Source organism: Chiloscyllium plagiosum, unplaced genomic scaffold (genome assembly GCF_037043375.1).
Source record: "Chiloscyllium plagiosum isolate Xiang-an unplaced genomic scaffold, Cpla_swu_hap1 HiC_scaffold_25, whole genome shotgun sequence".
Lineage (NCBI taxonomy): Eukaryota > Metazoa > Chordata > Chondrichthyes > Orectolobiformes > Hemiscylliidae > Chiloscyllium > Chiloscyllium plagiosum.
Window position 1 is genome coordinate 26,486,745 of NW_028270163.1, and position 21,399 is coordinate 26,508,143.

General features: G+C 40.5%; 1 protein-coding gene across 2 annotated transcripts in view; it reads left to right on the forward strand.

The window, feature by feature from the left end:
- The window catches only part of ogfod3 (2-oxoglutarate and iron dependent oxygenase domain containing 3), a 145,292-nt gene that overhangs the window by 1,720 nt on the left and 122,173 nt on the right, over nt 1-21,399 (forward strand). For both annotated transcript variants that reach the window (XM_043714604.2, XM_043714605.2), the window contains exon 2: nt 6,573-6,787. In XM_043714604.2, coding sequence (XP_043570539.1) covers nt 6,573-6,787 — 215 coding nt within the window. The remainder of the gene's footprint in view (nt 1-6,572; nt 6,788-21,399) is intronic.

Here is a 21,399-nt window from a genome sequence, read left to right on the forward strand (position 1 = left end):
CTGAACATTGACATGCCCTTGCAATACTGAATAGTCAAATGGTGTGCAATGGGAACGGATGACTTAATCTGTAGTAAGAACATCCTTTTTCCTCCAGCACTCCAACCACCTCATTATTGCTTATATGCTGTCTTCTCAACACTTCACTTCAAATCAACTCTGATGAAAAGTGATCTAGACTCAATGTTAGCTTGCTGTTTGTCCACAGATGATGCCTGGCTCATTGTGATTTTCAGCATTTTTTTTCAGTGAAGCTTCAAATCTGGACAACACTGGGGATACAAATATTGCACAATACTGAGAACTTAGACACTGGGTAGTACTGGGGATACAAACAGGATCTAAAACTGGGCAGCAGTGAAAGAACAAATACTAGGATTCAAATACTGAGCAGCACAAAGGTCATTGGACTTGAAACGTTAACTTTGATTTCTCTCCACAGATGGTGTCAGACCTGCTGAGTTTTTCCTCACAATTTCTGCTTTTGTTTTGACTTCCAGCATTTACAGTTCTTTGGAGAAAATGCTGGAAAATGTCAGCAGGTCTGGCAGCATCTGTAAGGAGAGAAAAGAGCTGACGTCAAAGCTTTGACAAAGGGTCAGTTAAACTCGAAATGTCAGCTCTTTTCTCTCCTTACAGATGCTGCCAGATCTGCTGACATTTTCCAGCATTTTCTCTTTTGGTTTCAGATTCCAGCATCCACAGTAATTTGCTTTTATCTACAGTTCTTTGTTTTGTTATACTTGGTATTTAAAGACTGGGGATTCAAGCACTGATTAGTACTGAGGTGATGATTAATGGAAGTGACGATTAATTCAACGAACCTCTCTGGTTCTGCTTTAGAAAAGTCACACCCATGCCCTTCGCTGGAGAATCTTCTGCCACACCGGTCAATAGACTCTTGGGTTTGCTGTCTATGTGACATGAATAGGCATCTATTAATCCCGAGGTGAAATCTTATCGTCAGCCGGTCTTTAAGAATCTTTTCTGGATATTTCTGATCGTCCACAGAAAGAAATGAGTGTTATTACTGTGAGGGCCCTGTTTAATGATGGCCTCCTCAGTACCCTTTTCTCAGGATCAATTTGATCTATAAATTAGAACTGCATATACTGTTTGAACAAATATAATTCAGTAAAGGTACCACTGCGATTTGTCTATTGCATAATAAGGTTTCTGCTATTTGTGACCCCACATTAAAAGTGTTGGGACTATACCTTTAATTCAGTGTAAATTATAACAGTGGTCTTGACTTTGTGCCAATGGATTTTAAGAACAGATTAAGCAGCTGGTGTTCTGAGAAAGGTTGTAACTTTTGTATCAACTCTCAGGAAAGAATAGCATTTTTGGCTTTCTGTTCTCTGTCAGCGTAAATGTTGGCTTCAGCATGATTTTTTTTTATTGAGGCTGCTTTAAAATTTATTTTGCCTCAAAATAACTTAAATTCCAATGAAAAGAAATTAACTTTGTCTTCTTTGTTAATGCTATATCTTCGAGTACAGCAGTCTGTACTCACAGAAATTGATGCTAGTTAAAGGGATGAAGAAACTGTACTCTTGCTGTAGATTGGTTAGACTTCATTTATAGAGTCATACAGCATGGAAAAGTACCCTTTGGTCTGACTAGTCCATGCCAACCTCGTTCCCAAACTAAACTAGTCCCACTGAACTATGATTGACCCATGTCCATCCTAATGTTTCCTATACACTTACTTATCCAAATGTCTTTTAAATGTTGTAACTGTACCTCCATCTACCACTTTCTCTGGCAGTTCATGCCACACACGATCCACTCTCTGTGTAAAAAATGTTGCCCCACATTGTCCTTTTAAAATCTTTCTCCTCTCACCTTAAAAATATGCCCCCCTTCCCCACCCTATGGAAAAGACCCTTGCTGTTAATTCTATCTATATCCCTCATGACTTTATAAAGTCACCTCACGCTCCAGTGAAAAAAGTCCCAGCCTATCCAGCCTATTTTCATAACTCAAGCCTCCATTCCCAGCAACAGCCTGGTAAATCTTTTCTGAATCCTCTCCAATTTAGTAATATCCTTCCTTTGGAAGTTATGCCACCAAGGGATTGGAGTATTTTATGGATAAATACCACTGCTCATGATAATGATGATTCCTGATGTGGCTCTTGCTATGCTGTCTCTTGTAACATAAGAAACTAAGCATGAGTAGCATGGTATTGAAAGATTCAACAGACGTTTACAACACCTCAAGTATTTACACATTACATTCACAGGAACACCACTGTCTGGGGAAACGGCAGGAGAGTGGACATGAGGAATGTTGGATCAGCCATGATCCTATTGAATGGCGGAACAGGCTCCAGAGGCCAAACGGCCTACTCCTGTTCCTATGTTTGATGGGTTACGGACTCACATTAAGCTATTTGGTTATGGTTCCATCAGCATGTCATGTTTCAAGAGACCTTAAGTAAGACAGTCTTTGAGAACTCTTTGCTGTTTGGTCACATGACACATTTCAATGCTAATATTCTGAGTATGTTCCTTCGAGGAATACTGTATGCTGACTGTGAGACATAACATAATGGTCATCGCTCAAAACACTCCTCACAGCTCAGAGCACCACTTTAGAGGAGTTAATGCTAGTGATTTTATCACTACACTATTAATTGAGAGACCCAGGTAATGTTCTGGGGGACACGGTTTAAATCCTGCCATGCCATATGGTAGAATTTGAATTCAATAAAAATCTGTAAATAAGAGTCCAGTGATGACCTTGAAAACTGTTGTCAACTGTCAGGCAAAACACATCTGATTCACTGATGTCTTTTAGGGAAGGAAACTGCCATCCTTACCTGGTATGACCTACATGTGACTCCAGACCTACAGCAATAAGGTAGATTCTAAACTGCCTTTAGGGCAATAAATGCTAGCCCAGCCAGTGACGCCCACATCCTATGAATTACTATTTTTAAAAATACTGCTGTAGTAACAGGGGCCATAATACTTGCAGCTGACACAGCTGTCAATGTTGTGATGACAGTCGGGCAGAAGTGAAAAGCTTTCATTTACACAGAAAATGTCACAATCAGCGGAGGTCCCAAAGACCTCTCCAACCAGTGGAATACCTTCTAAGTATTGTCGCTCTTAGAACATAGGAAATGAAGTAGCCTATTAGCACACAGCAAGCCCACACACAGCAAAGTGTTGTGATCAGTTTTTGTGATGTTAATTGAGGTAAAAATGTTAATGAGTACGCTGGCGATAACTCTCCTGTTGTTTTTTTTTAAACATTAGATTAGATTCCCTACAGTGTGGAAACAGGCCTTTTGGATCAACAGGTCCACACCGACCCTCTGAAGAGTAACCCACCCCCCTCTGACTAATGCACCTCACAGCTATGGTCAATTTAGCATGGCCAATTCACCTGACCTGCACATCTTTGGAATGTGGGAGGAAACCGGGGTACCCGGATCTTCAAAATAGTTCCATGGGATCATGGATGGCTATCTGAAAAGTCAAAAGAGGCCTCTGCTTAATCCCTCCTCTGAAAGAGCAGTGCTTCCTTAGTTGGTTTTTATGCTCGAGTCCTGGAGTACGACCTAATTCACCACTTTTTGACTCAGGAGTTGAAACAGCCCCTTCTTTTCTGAGGCAGTCCTTATGATTGAAGATGGCTTTCTTCCACTCCAGTATGGTGGGTCCTGAGATAACTAAGTGGGTGAATCTGCAAACCCTACAGGTGCTGCATCTGAGTCAAACAATACAAATTTCAGCAAACCTGGGAGGAAAGGTGATGCTTACAGTCCAGCACCACAAGTTGGCACAAGTAGTGGAGACATTAGAACAGGTCCAGTGGGAGATGTATTTTTAAGAACAGTACATACTGTTGAATTCAAATAATGAGTTAATGTGAAAACAAATTAAGTTGTTGATTTGGTCCCCCATCACAAGTTACACAAAGCTCTGAAATTTGCAGATGACACCAAATTGAGTGGTTGTATTTGTGTTTCATTTATTTATTTGTGCCAGAAATGTTCAAGAATATAACAACTCCTAATTAGTTGAGCATAAAATAACCTTATATTATTATTATTACAAATTCGCAATGGCTGGCAAAGCAGCCACTTAAGACTTACATTATTAAACTTCGTGTTTTTTCAAATTGTTTATCTTTGTCTTCTGTTCATGAACAGGATATTTTAATCTTCAAATATTTTGTGTTGTGTTTCCAAACTCCATTCTTTGGTGGCATCAGTTTAAAGTGACATGCACCAAACTCGCAAATTTAAACCATGCTTGTTCTCACAATTAAACCACGGCAGTCTTTGTGACTTTATGCACGCACATATTCAAGAAAGAAAAGACTGGTGTAACTACTATAGAGGAGGACTGCAACAAGGTACAAAAATACAGCATTGGAGTTTCAATGACCATAATTGACTGGGTTCAGTTCCAGTGGGTATAATTTGGGAGGAAGCCACATATGTCTGGACAAATATGATGTTTAATGGGGTTCATGAGCAAAGAGATTTGGGGAAGCAAATAATTAAAAGTCACACTGCAGGCTAATTAAGTCATTAAAATCTATAGTGTTTTTTTCCCAAATGGCATTAATTATTTTTCTTTAGAAGTATGTTTATTTTGCTTTCAGTTAGATTTACCAAATATAAAAACAGACAAATTAACTGCATGAGTAGACCATTCAGCCCCTCAAGTCTACATTCGGCTGATCTGATGGTGCCATCGTCTCTCATTTTTCTGATGACCTCCACCACCTTCCAACCCAAAGTCCTTCAACTCACTTGTTGGTCAAGAATCTTTCTATTTCCACTTTAAAAATATCCAATGACCCTGCTTTCAGTATTCCGCGGGGAAGAGAATTCTACAAACCTATGACCCCTCCCCTCCGAGAGAAAAAATTCTAATGTCTACTTTAAATTATTCATTATTATTTTACACTTTGTCCCCGAGTTCTTGGCAAACTTCCTTTTAGCATCTTATCTTTCCAATCCCCACAATATCAAATGTTTCAATGAGACTACCTTTCATTCTTCTAAACTCCATTGGATACAAGCCCAACCTGTCCAGCCTTTCCTCATCAGCTAAACCCCTCGATCCAGAAATCAATTGAGCGAACATTCTATTCACTTCTTCTAATGCAATTATGTCATTTCTTAATGAAGGCCAGCAGATTTATGCATTACCGAAAATGTAATCATGCCAATGCCCTGTACAGAAGTAGAAAACCTCTCTATTTATTTCTCTTTGCAATAAACAACAACATTTCATTTGACTTCCTAATCACCTGTTGTACCTGCGTACTAAGTTTTAGTGATTCATGTACATGGGAACCCACTTCTGCAGTTTCTCTCCATTTAAAAGGTTTGTTGTTTTTCAATTGTTCCTATCAAAGTGGACAAGCTCACATTTTTCCACATTATACTCTTCTTATATGCAAATCTTTCAGTGTGATTGGCTGCGTATTCTACTTGATGACATCATTATTCTTGGATGTCTCAAGCTCCCCTTCACTTGGCACCAGATTCAAATGCACACAGCAAAATGTGACATCCACAGTACAGAAACTAGGAGAAAGTGAGGACTTCAGATGCTGGAGATCAGAGCTGAAAAGTGTGTTGCTGGAAAAGCACAGCAGGTCAGGCAGCATCCAAGGAGCAGGAGATTCGACGTTTCGGGCAGGGCTTTTGCCCGAAACGTCGATTCTCCTGCTCCTTGGATGCTGCCTGACCTGCTGCGCTTTACCAGCAACACATTTTTCAGCACAGTACAGAAATTGCTCATTTTGGGCTTCTTGCCTTATGTCAGCAGAAATCTGGATGAAGGTGTTTGCACTTTTGGAAAGTCCAAAGTGGGCAGAAGGATAGGACAGTCAGTAATCAATCCAACAACGATATTGAGGAATCTTCTTACCCAGAAAGTAATTAGAGTGTAGAATTTGATATGACACAGCATAGCTGAGAGGAGCAACAACAATCCCTTCATGAAACAGCTAAGAAGAGACATATCAGGTTCTGCCAGTAGGGCTGGGTGAAATAGAGTGAGGAGAGTCTTCAGGATGGCCTTGGATTCCTGCAGACTTTTTAAAGTGGTAGAAGTTCTTGAGTTAGCCCAAATCTCAGTTCTGTCAGGTGCAGCTCTGATTTGATGATCACATTAGCTGATATTTAGGGAAATGGAGTGGAAGGCTGATAATGCCCCACAACCATTTCATTTACATCTTTTTTTTTCGGAGTCTGCGTATTGTTGGCTGCTGTTCTTGTTTTCAGTCTCCCTCTAACTTCCTGCTTGCCCCAGCTTTTTCTTCTTTCCCAAAAACTTCCAAAAATCACACTCTGTTCCTTCTTATGGATCTTACTGATGCCTGTCCTTTCATCTTTCTCTCTTACCCTGCTTCACGTACCCCCCATTTTTGCCTCCTTTTCTCTCCCTTTTGTTACAGATGATGATAAAATGAATTTATGTTAAGGATTGCTGGGTACATTCAGTATACACAATTGATTGTTACATAGGGACTGGTAATTTGGAAAGGGAATAACAGAAGTTTATCGATGCATTCAATGTTTCTTCTAATTACAGTGTGAGAAAGAACAAGTCCAAGCAAGCGACTTGGTGGAAGTGGTTAATAATTCTGACATCTACCACGTTTACTGCTTTTTGTGTGGTTTTGCTTTGGGATTATCTGCACGAGGATGATTTTAAAGAAGTGCTTGCTCGCCAGGCTGATGTTTTGGATAGAATATTTTTTGAGATACCATGCTCCAAAGATTATGAAAACTACAAGCGATTTGCAGGTATATTATTCACTGACGAAGTTCCATTTTCAATTTAATTGCATAGTCTTTGTGAGACCAAATCAATTTAATTGTATGTTGTTCATGTGACCAAGGCAAAACAGCTCAAATATTTGCAATGGTTAATGTTGTGTGCTCTCAGTTATTAAGTCTCCCACATTGAGCAAATGTACATTATCATGACATAAAGCTGGCCTTGGCTATAATATGATACTTATGGCTTGACCAAGTAGTTTGTTGCAGCTGGATGCACTATATAATTAGAATCTCATATGTATTCAATTCAAATACAGTTTCTGTGGATTCAAGATATCATAGTGCTTGAAGAAAATGTATTTTGGAATGTTAAAACACTCAACTGCATTGTGAAATTAAAAGATAATTTTAATTACATCCATAAATCATTCAAGTGAAAAGATCAAGAATTTAAATCTCGTCTCAAAGATGCTGAAAGTTATGGTTTTGCCATTCTCAATTTGAATTCATTGCTCCTTCCAATTGTTACAGTAGGGTGAGAGAGAAATGTTAAAGCCCCTTTTATGCTTCCTGGCTGTAATGAATATCATGTTTGAAAAGCAAGATGTGTGTGTTTCTTATTCTCTGGATGTGTGGACAATTTAAATAATAAGCTGCCAGCTTTTGGTGGGTTTTCAATAAAGATTATTCATTCGCACATTGATTCTGAAAATCTACTGCTAAGCCATTCACTTACTTATGATACCCACAACACACAAGGAAAATGCAGTTAACCAGAATAGTGCACTTTTCCAAGATATAAAGAAAAGAACAAATCATAATTGATATAGTTGACTAGTTTTGAAAATAAAATGGTTCAGGAGATTTGATTCTGTAATTAAAGGGAATTCAATACTTGGAAATATTCCTATATCCTCGATGACCGTCTTTTGCAGCCCGTCTTTGTCCATTTTAAGAACAACAGCCACTTCCAAAAGACTGCATAGCAGCACAAGTTTATGCTTAAAAGATCTGGATATGATATCCCTTTATAGGAAATGACACAATATTGATTTCATTTACCAGCAGAATCCCTTAGAGATGCTCACAGTGAGTCAGATATGCTGTTTTCTAACTGTAAGATACTTGTGCCCTCTAAGAATAACATCAGTGCCCATTGATTTATAGCAATTTAATACAACAATTTAATTTTATTTTGGATGCTTGAGTGCTTTAGATTGAATTCCAGGGCCCTATCCAGTTCTCTGTGAGAGGAAGGCTGTTTTCATAGTGTGTCATTCTTTTTCTGTAAACTCATTGTTGTTCCTTACCCAAGTTAAAAAAATGGAGAAAATACTGCAGTTTTGTTTTTTGTATGTCTAGGAAAATGGAGATTAGTTGGCTTGGAAATGATTCTGTGGTCTTGATAATGAATGGTCCTGGGTTGAGTTTGAAATTGTGCTATTTATCAGAGTGTGGGGAGCATGGCCCCTCAGTAGGACGTCACTTTGGTGATTCCGAAGGGGTTTACAGGAAGGGAGAAATCACTTGGTTCGACATCACTGTGGGGGGGGAGGGCGGGTTGCGGGGGGGTTGTTTGGTAGATTGGAATTGGGGCAGGAAGGAACGTGGTACACATTCCTGGTGCCTGTCTGTGTTGTGGGGGCGGTGAATTATTTTAGTCTGGTATCTCTACAAACTTTATATTTAGTGATTATGATTGCTTCTTGACACGAATCTTTATTTCACCATGTATCTCTCAGTTACTCTTCTCTATCCAGGTCTCTACGTATCTGTGCTGAAAATGTGTTGCTGGAAAAGCGCAGCAGGTCAGGCAGCATCCAAGGAGCAGGAGAATTGACGTTTCGGGCATGAGCCCTTCTTCAGGAATCCTGACTTTGTTCAGGATTCCTGAAGAAGGGCTCATGCCCGAAACTTCGATTCTCCTGCTCCTTGGATGCTGTCTGACCTGTTGCGCTTTTCCAGCAACACATTTTCAGCTCTGATCTCCAGCATCTGCAGTTCTCACTTCCTCTTCATATTTGTCTCTTGATCTCCCAGGTGTCAGTAATTAGATTATTTATAGTGTCTTTGAATAAGCACATATGATAAAGGTGGATTATTATTTCAATTAATCTTTAAGATTCAATATGTTAATTAAAGGAAAAGTTGTAGCAGGATGACAAGTGATTATAAATTGGTGGCCATTCTAGCAAACTGTCATTATAATTTAAATAGGTATCTAATGGAATTCAGTCTGAGTGCAGATGTGACAGAGATGGAAGTTGTTTGGATAATTCATCTTTGGGATGAAATGGTTTCTCAGGCCCCATTTTGATGCTTTTGGGAGGTACTCGATGAAAGGAGTGTGGAAGTCGGTGTGATTGTCCTAGTTAGTGATGAGGGGAGGAAGAATTGGTATACATGCTGCAATTTACCTGCACAGTGGGGAGGATCTAAAAGTAAAGATTGCATATTATGGAAGGAGGGGCTTGGATCAATCAGGGTTGAAAAGCATATAGAGGTAAAAGAATGTGATGCTGTTGGGGAGGAATGGGGGAGGTGGTTCTGTTTATTGTTGAAATGCTATTTGGGTGGGAATTAGAAATAGAGGAGTATTAGATTATGAAACAAAAACAAAAATAGCTGGAGAGACTTAGCAGGTCTGACAGCAACGGTAGAGAGAGAGAGTAGAGTTAACATTTTGGTCCAGTAATCCTTCTTCAGGAAGAACAGTTCAGAATTGATGTGATTGGCTCGTTTAAAATGAAAATGGTTCAGGTCTGATGAAAGGAGGGGTTTTCCACTTCTGTAGTTTAGGTGAATTCAATAGGCAAAGTTGTAACATTCCGATATTCTCGACTCTCTTTTGCAGTTCATTATTGTTCATTTTTAAGAACAAAAGCCAGTTCCAAAAATTTGCAAACCAACACAATTATATGCTTAAAAGTTATAGATATAACATGCTTTTATAGGATATTGGATGGGATCAGAGACTTCATTAGTCTCTGGAAAGTAAGATGCAGTGACTCAGGTGCAAATGCAAATTCATGAGTACAAGATTGTAAGGTGTTGTTAGCACAGTTGGGAGCTCTGTTATGGTGCAAATTTTTTTTTTAAAATGAACTAACCCAGTTATGAAACTTTTGCCTTCAAGGCAAGAAATTTAGGTTTTGAGTTTAAATCTCAATCTAGGTTTTGGGTGCATAATCTGGACTGGCATCTGTGTATTGTCAAACATGCCATGCTTCAGATGAGACCTTAAGTCAAGGTCCCATTTTTCTGATTGGATTTATGTAAAAGATTGCGTGGTATTGTTGAAAGAGGTTCACAGCGTTCTGGTCCACATTTCTCTCTCATTCAAAACCATTGAAGCAGGCAAAGCAGTCACTTATCTCACTTGCTGTTTCGAGGACTTTGATGTAGGCAAATTGACTGCTGTATACCACCCATGACAATATTACAAAACTCCCTGGCCGTGAAGCACTTTCAGATGTCCTTGGTCTGTGAAAGTTACAATACAAAGTGAAAAGATTGGTCTTTGTAGCTGCTAGACCTTGGTAAGTTAGGTTGCTCCACAGTGACACTATCTGAACGGAGTTTGCGACTGCATGCAGGCTAAAGATGTGAAATTTTGCATGAACATATTCCGTTATGCATCGGATATTATTACAACAAATATTTTAGAATAGTGAGCATTTAAAAATCTTAACTGCTGGAAAAACAAAGTTAGTTTAATGCTGTATTGGTCTGTTTTCAATGGAATGTTGTGGCTGATTTTGATTTTAACATGGATTAGATAGAGAGTAATAGAGCCACAGAATGGTTACAACACAGCAGGAGACCATTTGGCCCATTTTGTCTGTGTTGATTCTCTGAAGGAGTAATTCATCTTCCAGTATTCCTCTCCCTTCTCTCTGCAGATCATCTTAGGAGCAGGATTAGGCCATTTGGCCCTTCAGGAAGGGCAGCATGGTGGCTCAGTGGTTAGCACTTCTGCCTCTCAGCACCAGGGATCCGGGTTCAATTCCAGCCTTGGGCAACTGTCTGTGTGGAGTTTGCACATTCTCCCTGTGTCCTCGTGGGTTTCCTCCGCGTGCTCCAGTTTCCTCCCACTGTCCGAAGATGTGCAGGTTATATGGATTGGCCATACTAAATTGTCCATAGTGTTCAGGGATGTGTAAATTAGGTGGATTAGCCATGGGAAATGCAGAGTTACAGGGATAGGTTAGGGGGATAGGTCTGGGAGGGATGTTGTTTGGAGAATCAGTGTGGAATTGTTGGGTCTGTTTCCACACTGGGAGGATTCTATGATTCTATAGCTGCTCACCCATCTGATAGGTAATCAGCCATGATCATGTGTCAAGGCCCTATTTCCACTTTCTCCCCCTCACCTCTTGATGCCCTTAAAATTGATCTTTTTTGAATATATCCAGTGACTTGGGCTCCATTATCTTCTGTGGTAGAAAATTCCACAGGTTCACTACCCTTTGAGTGAAGAAATTATTCCTCATCTCAGTCCTAAATGGCCTACCCCATATCCTGAGGCTGTGACCCCAGTCAGAGAAGACATCCTCCCTGCATCTAGTCTGTCCAGCCCTATCAGAACCTTATACCTTTCAAACTGATTCCCTGCATCCTTGTAACTCTCGTGAATATAGGTCCAGCTGAACCAATCTTTACTCACAGGACAATCCTGCCATCCCTGGTATCAGCCAAGTGAACCTTCATTGTACTCCCTCTGAAGCAAGTGCATCCTTTCTTAGGTAGGGAGACCAAAACTGCTCTCAATACTCTGGGTGTGGTCTCCACGACAGTCATTACTTGTCCTTCATAATATGGAGGTCTTTCAGTATATCTTCCCTTCCTTTGAGTCCAGCTTGTGCCTTGTTCTCTCCATACCACCAATGTCATGTGTTGTTTTAGATGCTCTCCTCCCATTTTGATTGCTGCTGTTGCTATTTCTCTCTCTTCTACCAAAAGCTCCTTTTAAAGTTGTTCCCTATCATTTTACTTTTAGCTCCAAATTTCTTTGTTCTTCTCCTTGGTGTTCATTTGTGCCCTTTGCACAAATAGTAGTAGTTCGAGATATCTTACTAATACTGTAAAAATGTAAGTCATTGTTGATGATTGAAGCAGATGGAGGAGGAGTTTCATCAGAGACAAGCAGGGAAAGTAGAAAGCTTGTCAATTCTAGCACACCTTTCCCTTAGCTCAATGGCTGTTTAAAATATTTGAAATTAAAAATGACATAACACCAGGTTATAGTCCAACAGGATTATTTGGAAGCACTGGCTTTCGGAGTGCTGCTCCTTCACCTAGTGAAGCTACCTGATGAAGGGGCAGCGCTCTGAAAGCTAGTACTTCCAAATAAACCTGTTGTGATATAACCTGGTGTTGTGTGATTTTTAACTTTGTCCACCCCAGTCCAACACTGGCACCTCCACAAACTGTTTGAAGCCATTTCTAGATATTCTGCAGCAAATGCCTTTTCATTTACAACAGAACCACTGCGGTCATGTTGTATTTAAGTCCTCCCCGTTAGCTCCGCTCTGGGTCCAGTATGTCTTGTAATAAAAATTATTGGTATTAGAAGTTAACTATTATTTAAGCCTCAAAATATTGCACAGCAAATATCAACAGCTATAACCAGATTGAATAAATAGAAAACATAGTTGTTGCAAGATACTATAATCCCAGAAATAAGCAGGTTTTCCTCATCATGTTCAGAAATTAAAGGCAATCTGGTTTTGTAGTTTTTTTTACGAATGAAGAGTATCTACCCCGAAAATCGAACATCTCAATCCCTCCATGCAATGAATATAATGTTACAATTTGAATTTTATTTCCCTGCAGCTAAACAATTGCATTGTATGGTATGACACCAGTAACTGAAAATATGTTTGTACATAAATATCCTAATATTTTGATTTTACTAACAAAGTGGTTATTAATTAATGCAAACCTTTCTTTAAACTTCAGGTCAGATTGCAAAAGTTCTCCCTGTTGTCCCCTGGATCTCTGATGTTGTGAAGAAATAATAAAGCGATAGATTAGAAAGTGTCCACACGGTGGGGTTATTGTGCTTTTTTTCACAACAGCGCTTCCCTAGCTATAAATTTGAACTGTCGATCTAACGAGATGAACCTGTTGAACAAAAAAATTGTGGAAAATCTAGAGAAAAGAGGAAGAGTATTCGATGCACGGCAGTACATTTACTGCTGTATAGATATTTAAGGATAGAAGCTTTAGTTCCTGAGTGTAAACATTACAAAGAATGGTTGTGATTGGTGGTGAAAAGTGAGTGGCCAATAGCTGTGGCTAACACTCAGAATCATAGAAGACCAATTGTGTGGAAGCAGGCCATTTGGGCCATCAAGTCCACGCCAACGCTCTGAAGAGCATCCCAACCCCTACCCTATCCCTGGGACCCTGCATTTCCCATGGCTAACCCACCTAGATCTCACATCTTTGGACAATATGGGCAATTTAGGACAGCAGATCCACCGAATCTGCACATCTTTGAACTGTGGGAGGAAACTGGAGCACCTGGTGCAAACCCAGGTAGATGTGGGGAGAAAGTGCAAACTCCACACAGGCAGCCATTCAAGGGTGGACTTGAACCTGGGTCACTGGTGCAGTGAGGCACCGTGCTAACCACTGAGCCACCGTGCTTTGAGGCATACATGCACTATGCTTATACAAGAAGCTACTTGTCGTTTTGATAAAGACATCAAATTAAACCTTTTCATCTTGCAAGTATCAAGACTAGCATACAAGGAACCAGATTTGGAAATGGAACACCAATTTATACAGTATGAGAAGAGAGTGCTGATTATTTTTCTTCTATTCCTTTGTGGGTTGTGGACATCAGTGGCTGGCCAACAACTTCTACCCATCCCCAGGTGCCTTGACAAGGTAGTTCTGAGTTCCCTTCTTGAACCACTGCTGTCCTTGTGCTATGGGTAAATCACCATTGCCCTTAGGGAGGGAGTCCCAGAATTTTAATCCAGTGTCAGTGAAGGAGAGCAATATATTTCCAAATCGGGATTGCTACTGGCTTCAAGGAGAACTTACCGGTATTGGTGTACGCATGTATCTGCTGTCTTTGTCCTGGGTGGTGTCAAGCTTTTGAGTGTTGTTGGAGCTGCAGCTATCAGGAAAGTCAGAAGTATTTTATTACACTTCTGAAATGTGCCTTGTAGATGATGGACAGGTTTTGGGGATCAGGAGATCAGTTATTCACTGTAGGGTTCCTAGCCTCCGATTTTCTTTTATATTGATGTGGATATATGGCTCGTTCAGTTCACTTTCTGGTCAGTGGTGACACCCAGGGTATTTATAGTGGAAGATTCAGTAATGGTTGGGCTATCATTGGCATGTATATTGTAGTTGAATATTTTTCTTCTATAAAATTCTTTAACATATTGTCACTTGTCAAATGCATGTATATCTTCCTACAAATGTTCTGTTAACATTACCCAATGGTGGTTTGGCTCTGCTACAAAATTGAAATCACCTTATACAATGTCACTTAACATGGTATATGAATTTGACCATGATGCATTATTGATCTTCATTGTCCTTATTCTCTCTGCTGTCTCCAATTGGATTAGCATGCCACCTTCTGTTTTTTTCAAAGGCTTTCTCTATTACCTAGCTCCTTAATTGCTCTTGCCTGGATCATCTCTTGTCTATAAAGCCATGGCTTCCTATCTCCAGATGCTTTCTGTTACACTCCATCCATCAACACTTCCCTTTCAGTGTCCCCCAAAGCTTGGTCTAATCCTCTTTTGTATTTAAATGCTGCTTGACAACATTATTTGCATGAGTGAATGACATCAAGATCTACCATCTAATCGCCTTTCTCCACCATTGTCTCTGTATTGCCATGCCGCTTGTCCAAAATCCGGTGTTGGATGAATCACAATTTCCTTCAGCTTAAACATGGTTAAAATCAAAGCCATCAACTTTGGCGCTTGTCACCAACTTCAAACCTTTACCACCAATTCCACAGCTACTGTCTCAGTTTGGACTAGATTCCTGGCCTTGTGTTTTATTTATTACAATAACTGCACCCTTCCATATCTGTAATGTTGCTTGCCTCTGCTCATCTGAGACCACAACTCCTATCCATTTCCTTGTCACCTTCAGATGGTGCTCATCTTCAATTCACCAATGCGCAGACACAGTCTTGGAAGTCCTGCTCACCCGTCATCTCTGTCCTTGCTGCCTTTCAGTCAGCCAGTGCCTCAACTTTTACTTAAATCTCTTCATGGCCCATTCCTTCCATATCTCTGACTCATTTCCAGCACTACAACCTTCCCAACTCTCCAAAACTGCGACTCTGATCGCTATCATGGTTGCAGCATCGACAGCTGTCATTCAGCGACTGTCAAATCCAACTGTTTGAAATTCTCTCCTAAAACCTCCCCACATTTCCATCTTTTTTTTTCCATCTCCTCCTTAAAGGCAATCTTTAAAACTTCCCTCCTTGACCAAGGTTGTGACAGTCCCTAATACATGCTTCTTGGACACTTTTGATGACCTTATTGTGAAGAGCTTTGAGACACATTTTAATGTTAAAAATCGAGATATAATACATGCAAGTTGTTGTTTTAATATTTGAAAATGAGGTTTTATGCCAAATAAATGCAACTGTTTTTTAGCTAAACAATTTTCTGGGACCTATCAAAAATTTTACAGAATATTAATATAAAAGATTGTACATAATATGAGCCATTTGGTTTGTATTGTCCTAATGTGAGGCAGCCTAACAGTTTGTAGAAAAACAAACATATTACACAGTATTATAATTCCAGTTCAACCAGGAAGAACGCAAGTATTGTGCTCACTGACGTCAAAGTGAATTTGGCCTTTAAGGACACTCTATATATAGAGCATGTGGCGTGAAAAGAAACAAATATTGATTCCTGTTGCTTTTAAGTGAGAAACATAAGAGAAAGGCCAGGTCCCCATTGCAGACCACAACTGACATGGAAAATATTGTCACGAAACCAAATTGAATCAAGAAGCAAGGCTTAGGTGACATAAAGCTTGGGTTTTAAAAACCTTTTGATTATAAAGGGAAGAAAAGACTGATCAATGAAAGGAGTTTGGTTGTCTTGAGGTCCACAGAAAGAATAAACGAATTTGAGCACAAAACAATGAATTGCTGAGTTTATCACAATAAAGATGAACTGTGTATGTTTAGAGCTCCTGGGGATGAACACTCTCTGTAAGCATGGGAAATCTAAACGGAGGATCTGTTTTGGTCTGCTGACAGACTGAATTAATTTATAGTTCAACACTCGGGAAGAAAGCTGAACACGCCGTGTTATGTTAAAATTCTGGATTGTGAAAGATCCCATCTGTTTACATTTTTCATTTTTGTTAAAATAGTGTGTTTTCTACATATGCTTGGTAAACATTTGGATTCTAAGAAGTAGGGGAGTCCAAAACTAGAGGGGATAGGTTTCAGGTGAGATGGTAAAGATTTAAAAGGACCCAAGGCGAGGGTGGTGCGCGTATGGAATGAGCTGCCAGAGGAAGTGGTGGAGGCTGGTACAATTACAACATTGTCTGGATGGGTATATGAAGAGGAAGCGTTTATAGGGATGGGGCCAAATGCTGGCAAATGGAACTAGATTAGTTGAAATTATCAAGTTGGACCGAAGGCTCTGTTCCCATGCTTTACATCTCTATAGCTCTATCTCCAGTTCAATATATGTGCACTCTCTGACTGTATAGAGGGTAAAGGTATCAGCTCCTACTTGACATTGGTAATATTTTAATATATTTTCACAGATCCCATTTTCCTGTAGTATTTTGTCTCTTTTCATATTAAATTGTTTTTGCTATTTCTTTGATGTGTCAGGATGGTTCTCTTAAACCGTGTTGAGGTTAATTGGGTTTGTGTGTTCTTGATTACTCTCTCAAAGGAAAATCTCTTGGATGGTTTCCTTTCTCTCATATTTCAGTTATTTTCTTTCAGCTGGACAATTCTAATTTAGAACCAAGTATGAAAATAGCAGCAACATTTTTCATTGAGGTAGAAAAATAAAGTGAAATAACGGCAAGTCAACATTACATTTTGCTTCCTTTTGGGAGTATACGCGGCATCAGTTTGTCCTTCTTTGGGAAGTCTGCTAATGTCGCACTCTGTCTGGACTGCAAAGCAGTGTCTTGGGTGTCAGTTTAAACCTGCAACCATTGACTTCCAACTGAGCCAAGGCTGAGACTTTTGGGCAGTAATTGCAATCTAATGCTCTGTTTGAATACTCATTGTGGAAGTGTCTCTCTCGATTGAATAGAATAGAATTAAGTTTATTGTCATGTGTGCTCAAGTTTTTAAAAAAAGAACAGGGAAAAATATACAGCCAAAAAAAGGTTACACTACATTATAGGTATACATGGTATGAGTATCAATTAGGAAATTAAGAAATAAAGCTGAAAAGATACACATTTCAGCCTTTCTGTAAGGGCTTCCACATGATCTGACTGGCCTCCATTGGTTCCCAACCAATAGCCATCTTCGCTTCGAGCCCGCTGACCGCTCCTGATTCGTTCCCGGCTTCCCGGCCTGCTGGCCGCCATTCCCATTTTGTCCCCAACCCCTCCCTCCTCGATTTGGTCTCGGCCCATTGGCCGCCCCTGAATCTGCCAACCACTGTCCCCACTTCTCTGAGGATGTTTAAAAAGATGCTGTGCCCACTAGGAGGGGATAGGTTTGTTCTCTTATGGGATGCTCACCGTATTACTCCCACGATATAACCTTTTCCAAGGTATAGTACTGTTACATGTTAAGGAGGCAATTTCTGGGAGACAAGAAAGAAGCCTGAAGGTGTCTACTAGAGTAAAGTTGCATGTTTTACATATCTGCTTTTCCACAGTTTAGAGGACAGTCAATTTTGTGTTTTCTTTTAAGAACTTGGCATCAAATAGGAAGCTAAATTTAAAGCTGTCTGTGGAGGAAATGAATATTGGTTTCTGCTTGCTGTCAGATATCATCACTTAGCTCATCCGGTGCACATAACCTTCAAGTTGTGGGCGGCACGGTAGCACAGTGGTTAGCACTGCTGCTTCACAGCGCCAGAGATCCGGGTTCAATTCCCGCCTCAGGCGACTCTCTGTGTGGAGTTTGCACATTCTCCCCGTGTCTGCGTGGGTTTCCTCCGGGTGCTCCGGTTTCCTCCCACAATCCAAAAATGTGCAGGGGTTAGGTGAATTGGCCATGAAAAAAAAAGAAAAAAAACTAAATTGCCCGTAGTGTTAGGTGAAGGGGTAAATGTAGGAGAATGGGTCTGGGTGGGTTACGCTTCGGCGGGTCGGTGTGGACTTGTTGGGCCGAAGGGCCTGTTTCCACACTGTAAGTAATCTAATCTAAAAAAAAAAAAAGTTACCTTCCTCACTTCAGTGTGTCTGCCACTGAGATTTTGCTTTTCTTTGCTGCCACTTTTGCAATTTGTTTCTGCAAAATAGCATGAGCCAAATTCTTCTGGGATCAGAATTAAAGACATCAATAGAATGTCCCTGGCCATTGTGGAAGATTGTATTTACTCATGGTTCTTCTTTTATGGATTAAATTAACAAAAGAACATCTATTGTACTTTTAGAAGGAGTTGGATTGATAATATTAGACATTTTTACAGCGGTATGGTTAGCACGTCATAGCTAATATGACAAGATTAGACTGAACTGCATTTGAACCAGATTATTTTTGCAGCTATTTGTTTATTATACATAAATTCAAAACAGAATTATTCAAAAATTGTGATACAGAAATTTTGATTGAGTATTTCAGAATTGCCTGAGCATCTCACTGTCCACCGACATCACCCCGCCTGCTGCTGTTATGAAAACTGAAAGATCTGTGTCTTAACCCCTTTCTTTAATCTAGAAGTTACAGCTTGAATGGTTTTCACTGATATCGCCTCATCTTGGCTTATTATTTGGAGGGGGAGTTTTCTACTACTGGAGTGTGAGAAGGTACTACCTCCTAACTGGTTAAGCTCTCGTTTTGTAATCATGTCTCCTGTATGTGGAATTTGTGCGTCTTCACTGGGGACATTTCCATTCTATTTACAACATAATGCGGCCAAGTATGATTTATGAGCAAGTGTGGTCTGGTGCTGTTCTCTAACACCTGTGGACATCATTGACTGATTAATGTCAAATAAGATTAGCAGTGTCTAGGGGCATTTATTTCACTGGGATGTTTACAACAATTGATGTGGCCCTCTTAAACATTCCTTTCTGCTGTAGGTGATGTTAGCTTTGATTTATACTGCCCCTGATGTAATTGTGGTCAGTTCTCACAAACAGTGGGCTCTCTGAGTATCTCTAGTCTTTGCAGAGGGCAGGAAATTAGAGTAGGAGCAGGGCAGAGCAGAGGAGATTTACCAGAATGCTGCCTGGATTGGAGGGTTTGTCTTATGAAGAGAGGTTGAGTTAGCTTCATAAGACAAGTCCTCCAATCCAGGCAGCATCCTGGTAAATCTCCTCTGCACCCTCTCTAACGCATCTACATCCTTCCTATAATGAGGTGACCAGAACTGGATACAATATTTCAAGTGTGGTCTAACCAGGGTTTTATAGATCTGCAGCAAAACCTCATGGCTCTTAAACTCAATCCCCCTGTTAATGAGTGCCAGCACATCATATGCCTTCTTAACAACCCTGTCAACTTGGGTGGCAACTTTGAAGGATCTAATTACGTGGACCCCAAGATCCCTCTAACCCTCCACATTGCCAAGAATTCTGTCTTGAACCCTGTATTCAGCATCCAAATTCAATCACTTCCTAAATAAATCACTTCGCACTTATCCAGGTTGAACTCCATCTGCCATTTCTCAGCCCAGCTCTGCATCCTGTCAATGTCTTGTAGCCTGCAACAGCATTCGACACTATCTACAACACCACCCACCTTTGTGTCATCGGCAAATTTACTAACCCACCCTTCCACTTCCTCATCTAAAATCATTTATAAAAACTACAAAGAGCACAGAGGCCCAAGAACAGATTACCGTGGGATACAACTGGTCACTGATCTACAGGCAGAATACTTTCCTTCCACTACCACTTGCTGTCTTCATTTGGCCAGCTGATTCTGTATTCAGACAGCCAAATTTCCCTGTATCCCATACCTCCTAAGTTTCTGAGCGAGCCTACCATGGGGAACCATATCAAATGCCTGACTGAAATCCATATACACCACATCTCCACAGCTCGACCTTCAGCAACTTTGCTTGTCACATCCTCAAAGAACTTAATAAGGTTTGTGAGGCATGACCTGCCCCTCACAAAGCCGTGCTGGCTATCTTTAATAGAGCTATGTTTTTCCAAATAGGATTTATGACTATCTCTCAGAATCCTTTCCAGTACCTTGCTTACCTATTCCCTTTCTTGAACAGAGGAACAACATTCGCTTCCTTCCAGTCATCCAGTACTAATCCCATGGAGAGTGAGGATGCAAAGATCGTTGCCAGAGATTCAGCAATCTCATTTCTCGCTTCCTGTAGTAACCTTTGATATATCTGGTCCAGCCCTGGAGACTTATCTATCTTGATGCTTCCCAGAATTTCCAGCACATCCACTTCCTTAATATCAATCTGCTCAAGCCTGTTAACCTGGTCCACGGTGTTCTCACTATCAAAAGATCCCCCTCTCTAGTGAATACTGAAGCAAAAAAACTTATTCGGGGCCTCCCCTACCTCTTTAGACTCCATGCACAAGTTCCCTCCGCTATCCCTGATCAGCCCTACCCTCTCTCTGATTATCTTCTTATTCCTCATGTAAAACGCCTTTGGATTTTTTCTAATCCTTCCTGCCAAGGCTTTTTGTGCCTCATCCTAGCTCTCTTCAGTCCATTTTTGAGTTCTTTCCTAGACACCCTGTAATCCTCTAAAGCTGTGCCAGGTCCTTGCTTCCTCAACCTTAAGTAAGCTTCCTTCTTCCTCTTGACGAGAAGCTCCTCTTCTCTTGTCATCCAAGGCTCCTTCACCTTACCATTCCTTGCCTGTCTCAGTGGGACAAAGTTATCCAACACTTGCAACAAGTGCTCCTTAAACAGCCTCCATGTTTCTGTTGTGTATTTCCCATAGAACAATTGATCCCACAGCTCCTGTCTAATAACAGTGTAATTTCCCCTCCCTCAATTATGTACCTTCCCATACTGCCTGTTCCTATCCCTCTCCAGCGCTATGGTAAATATGAGGCAGTTGTGGTCACTGTCACCGAAATGCTCTCCCACTGAGAGTTCTGACAGCTGGCCTGGCTCATTGCCAAACACCAAATCCAATATGGCCTCTCCCTAGTTGGTTTATCGACGTATTGAGTCAGGAATCCTTCCTGGACACACCTGACAAAACCGGCTCTATTCAGATCTTCTGCTCCAAGAGATTCCAATCAATATTGGGGACGTTAAAAGTCATCTGTAACAACAACTCTGTCACATCTGCACTTTTCCAAGATCTGCTGTCCAATATATTCTTCCATCTCTCTTATTATTTGGTGGGGTCAACAGAAAACACCCAATAAAGTGACTGCTCCTTTCCTGTTACTGACTTCCACCCATGCTGACTCAGTAAACAAACCCTCCTCAACAACCTCCTTTTCTGTAGCTGTGATGCACTCTCTAATTAACAATGCGACTCCCC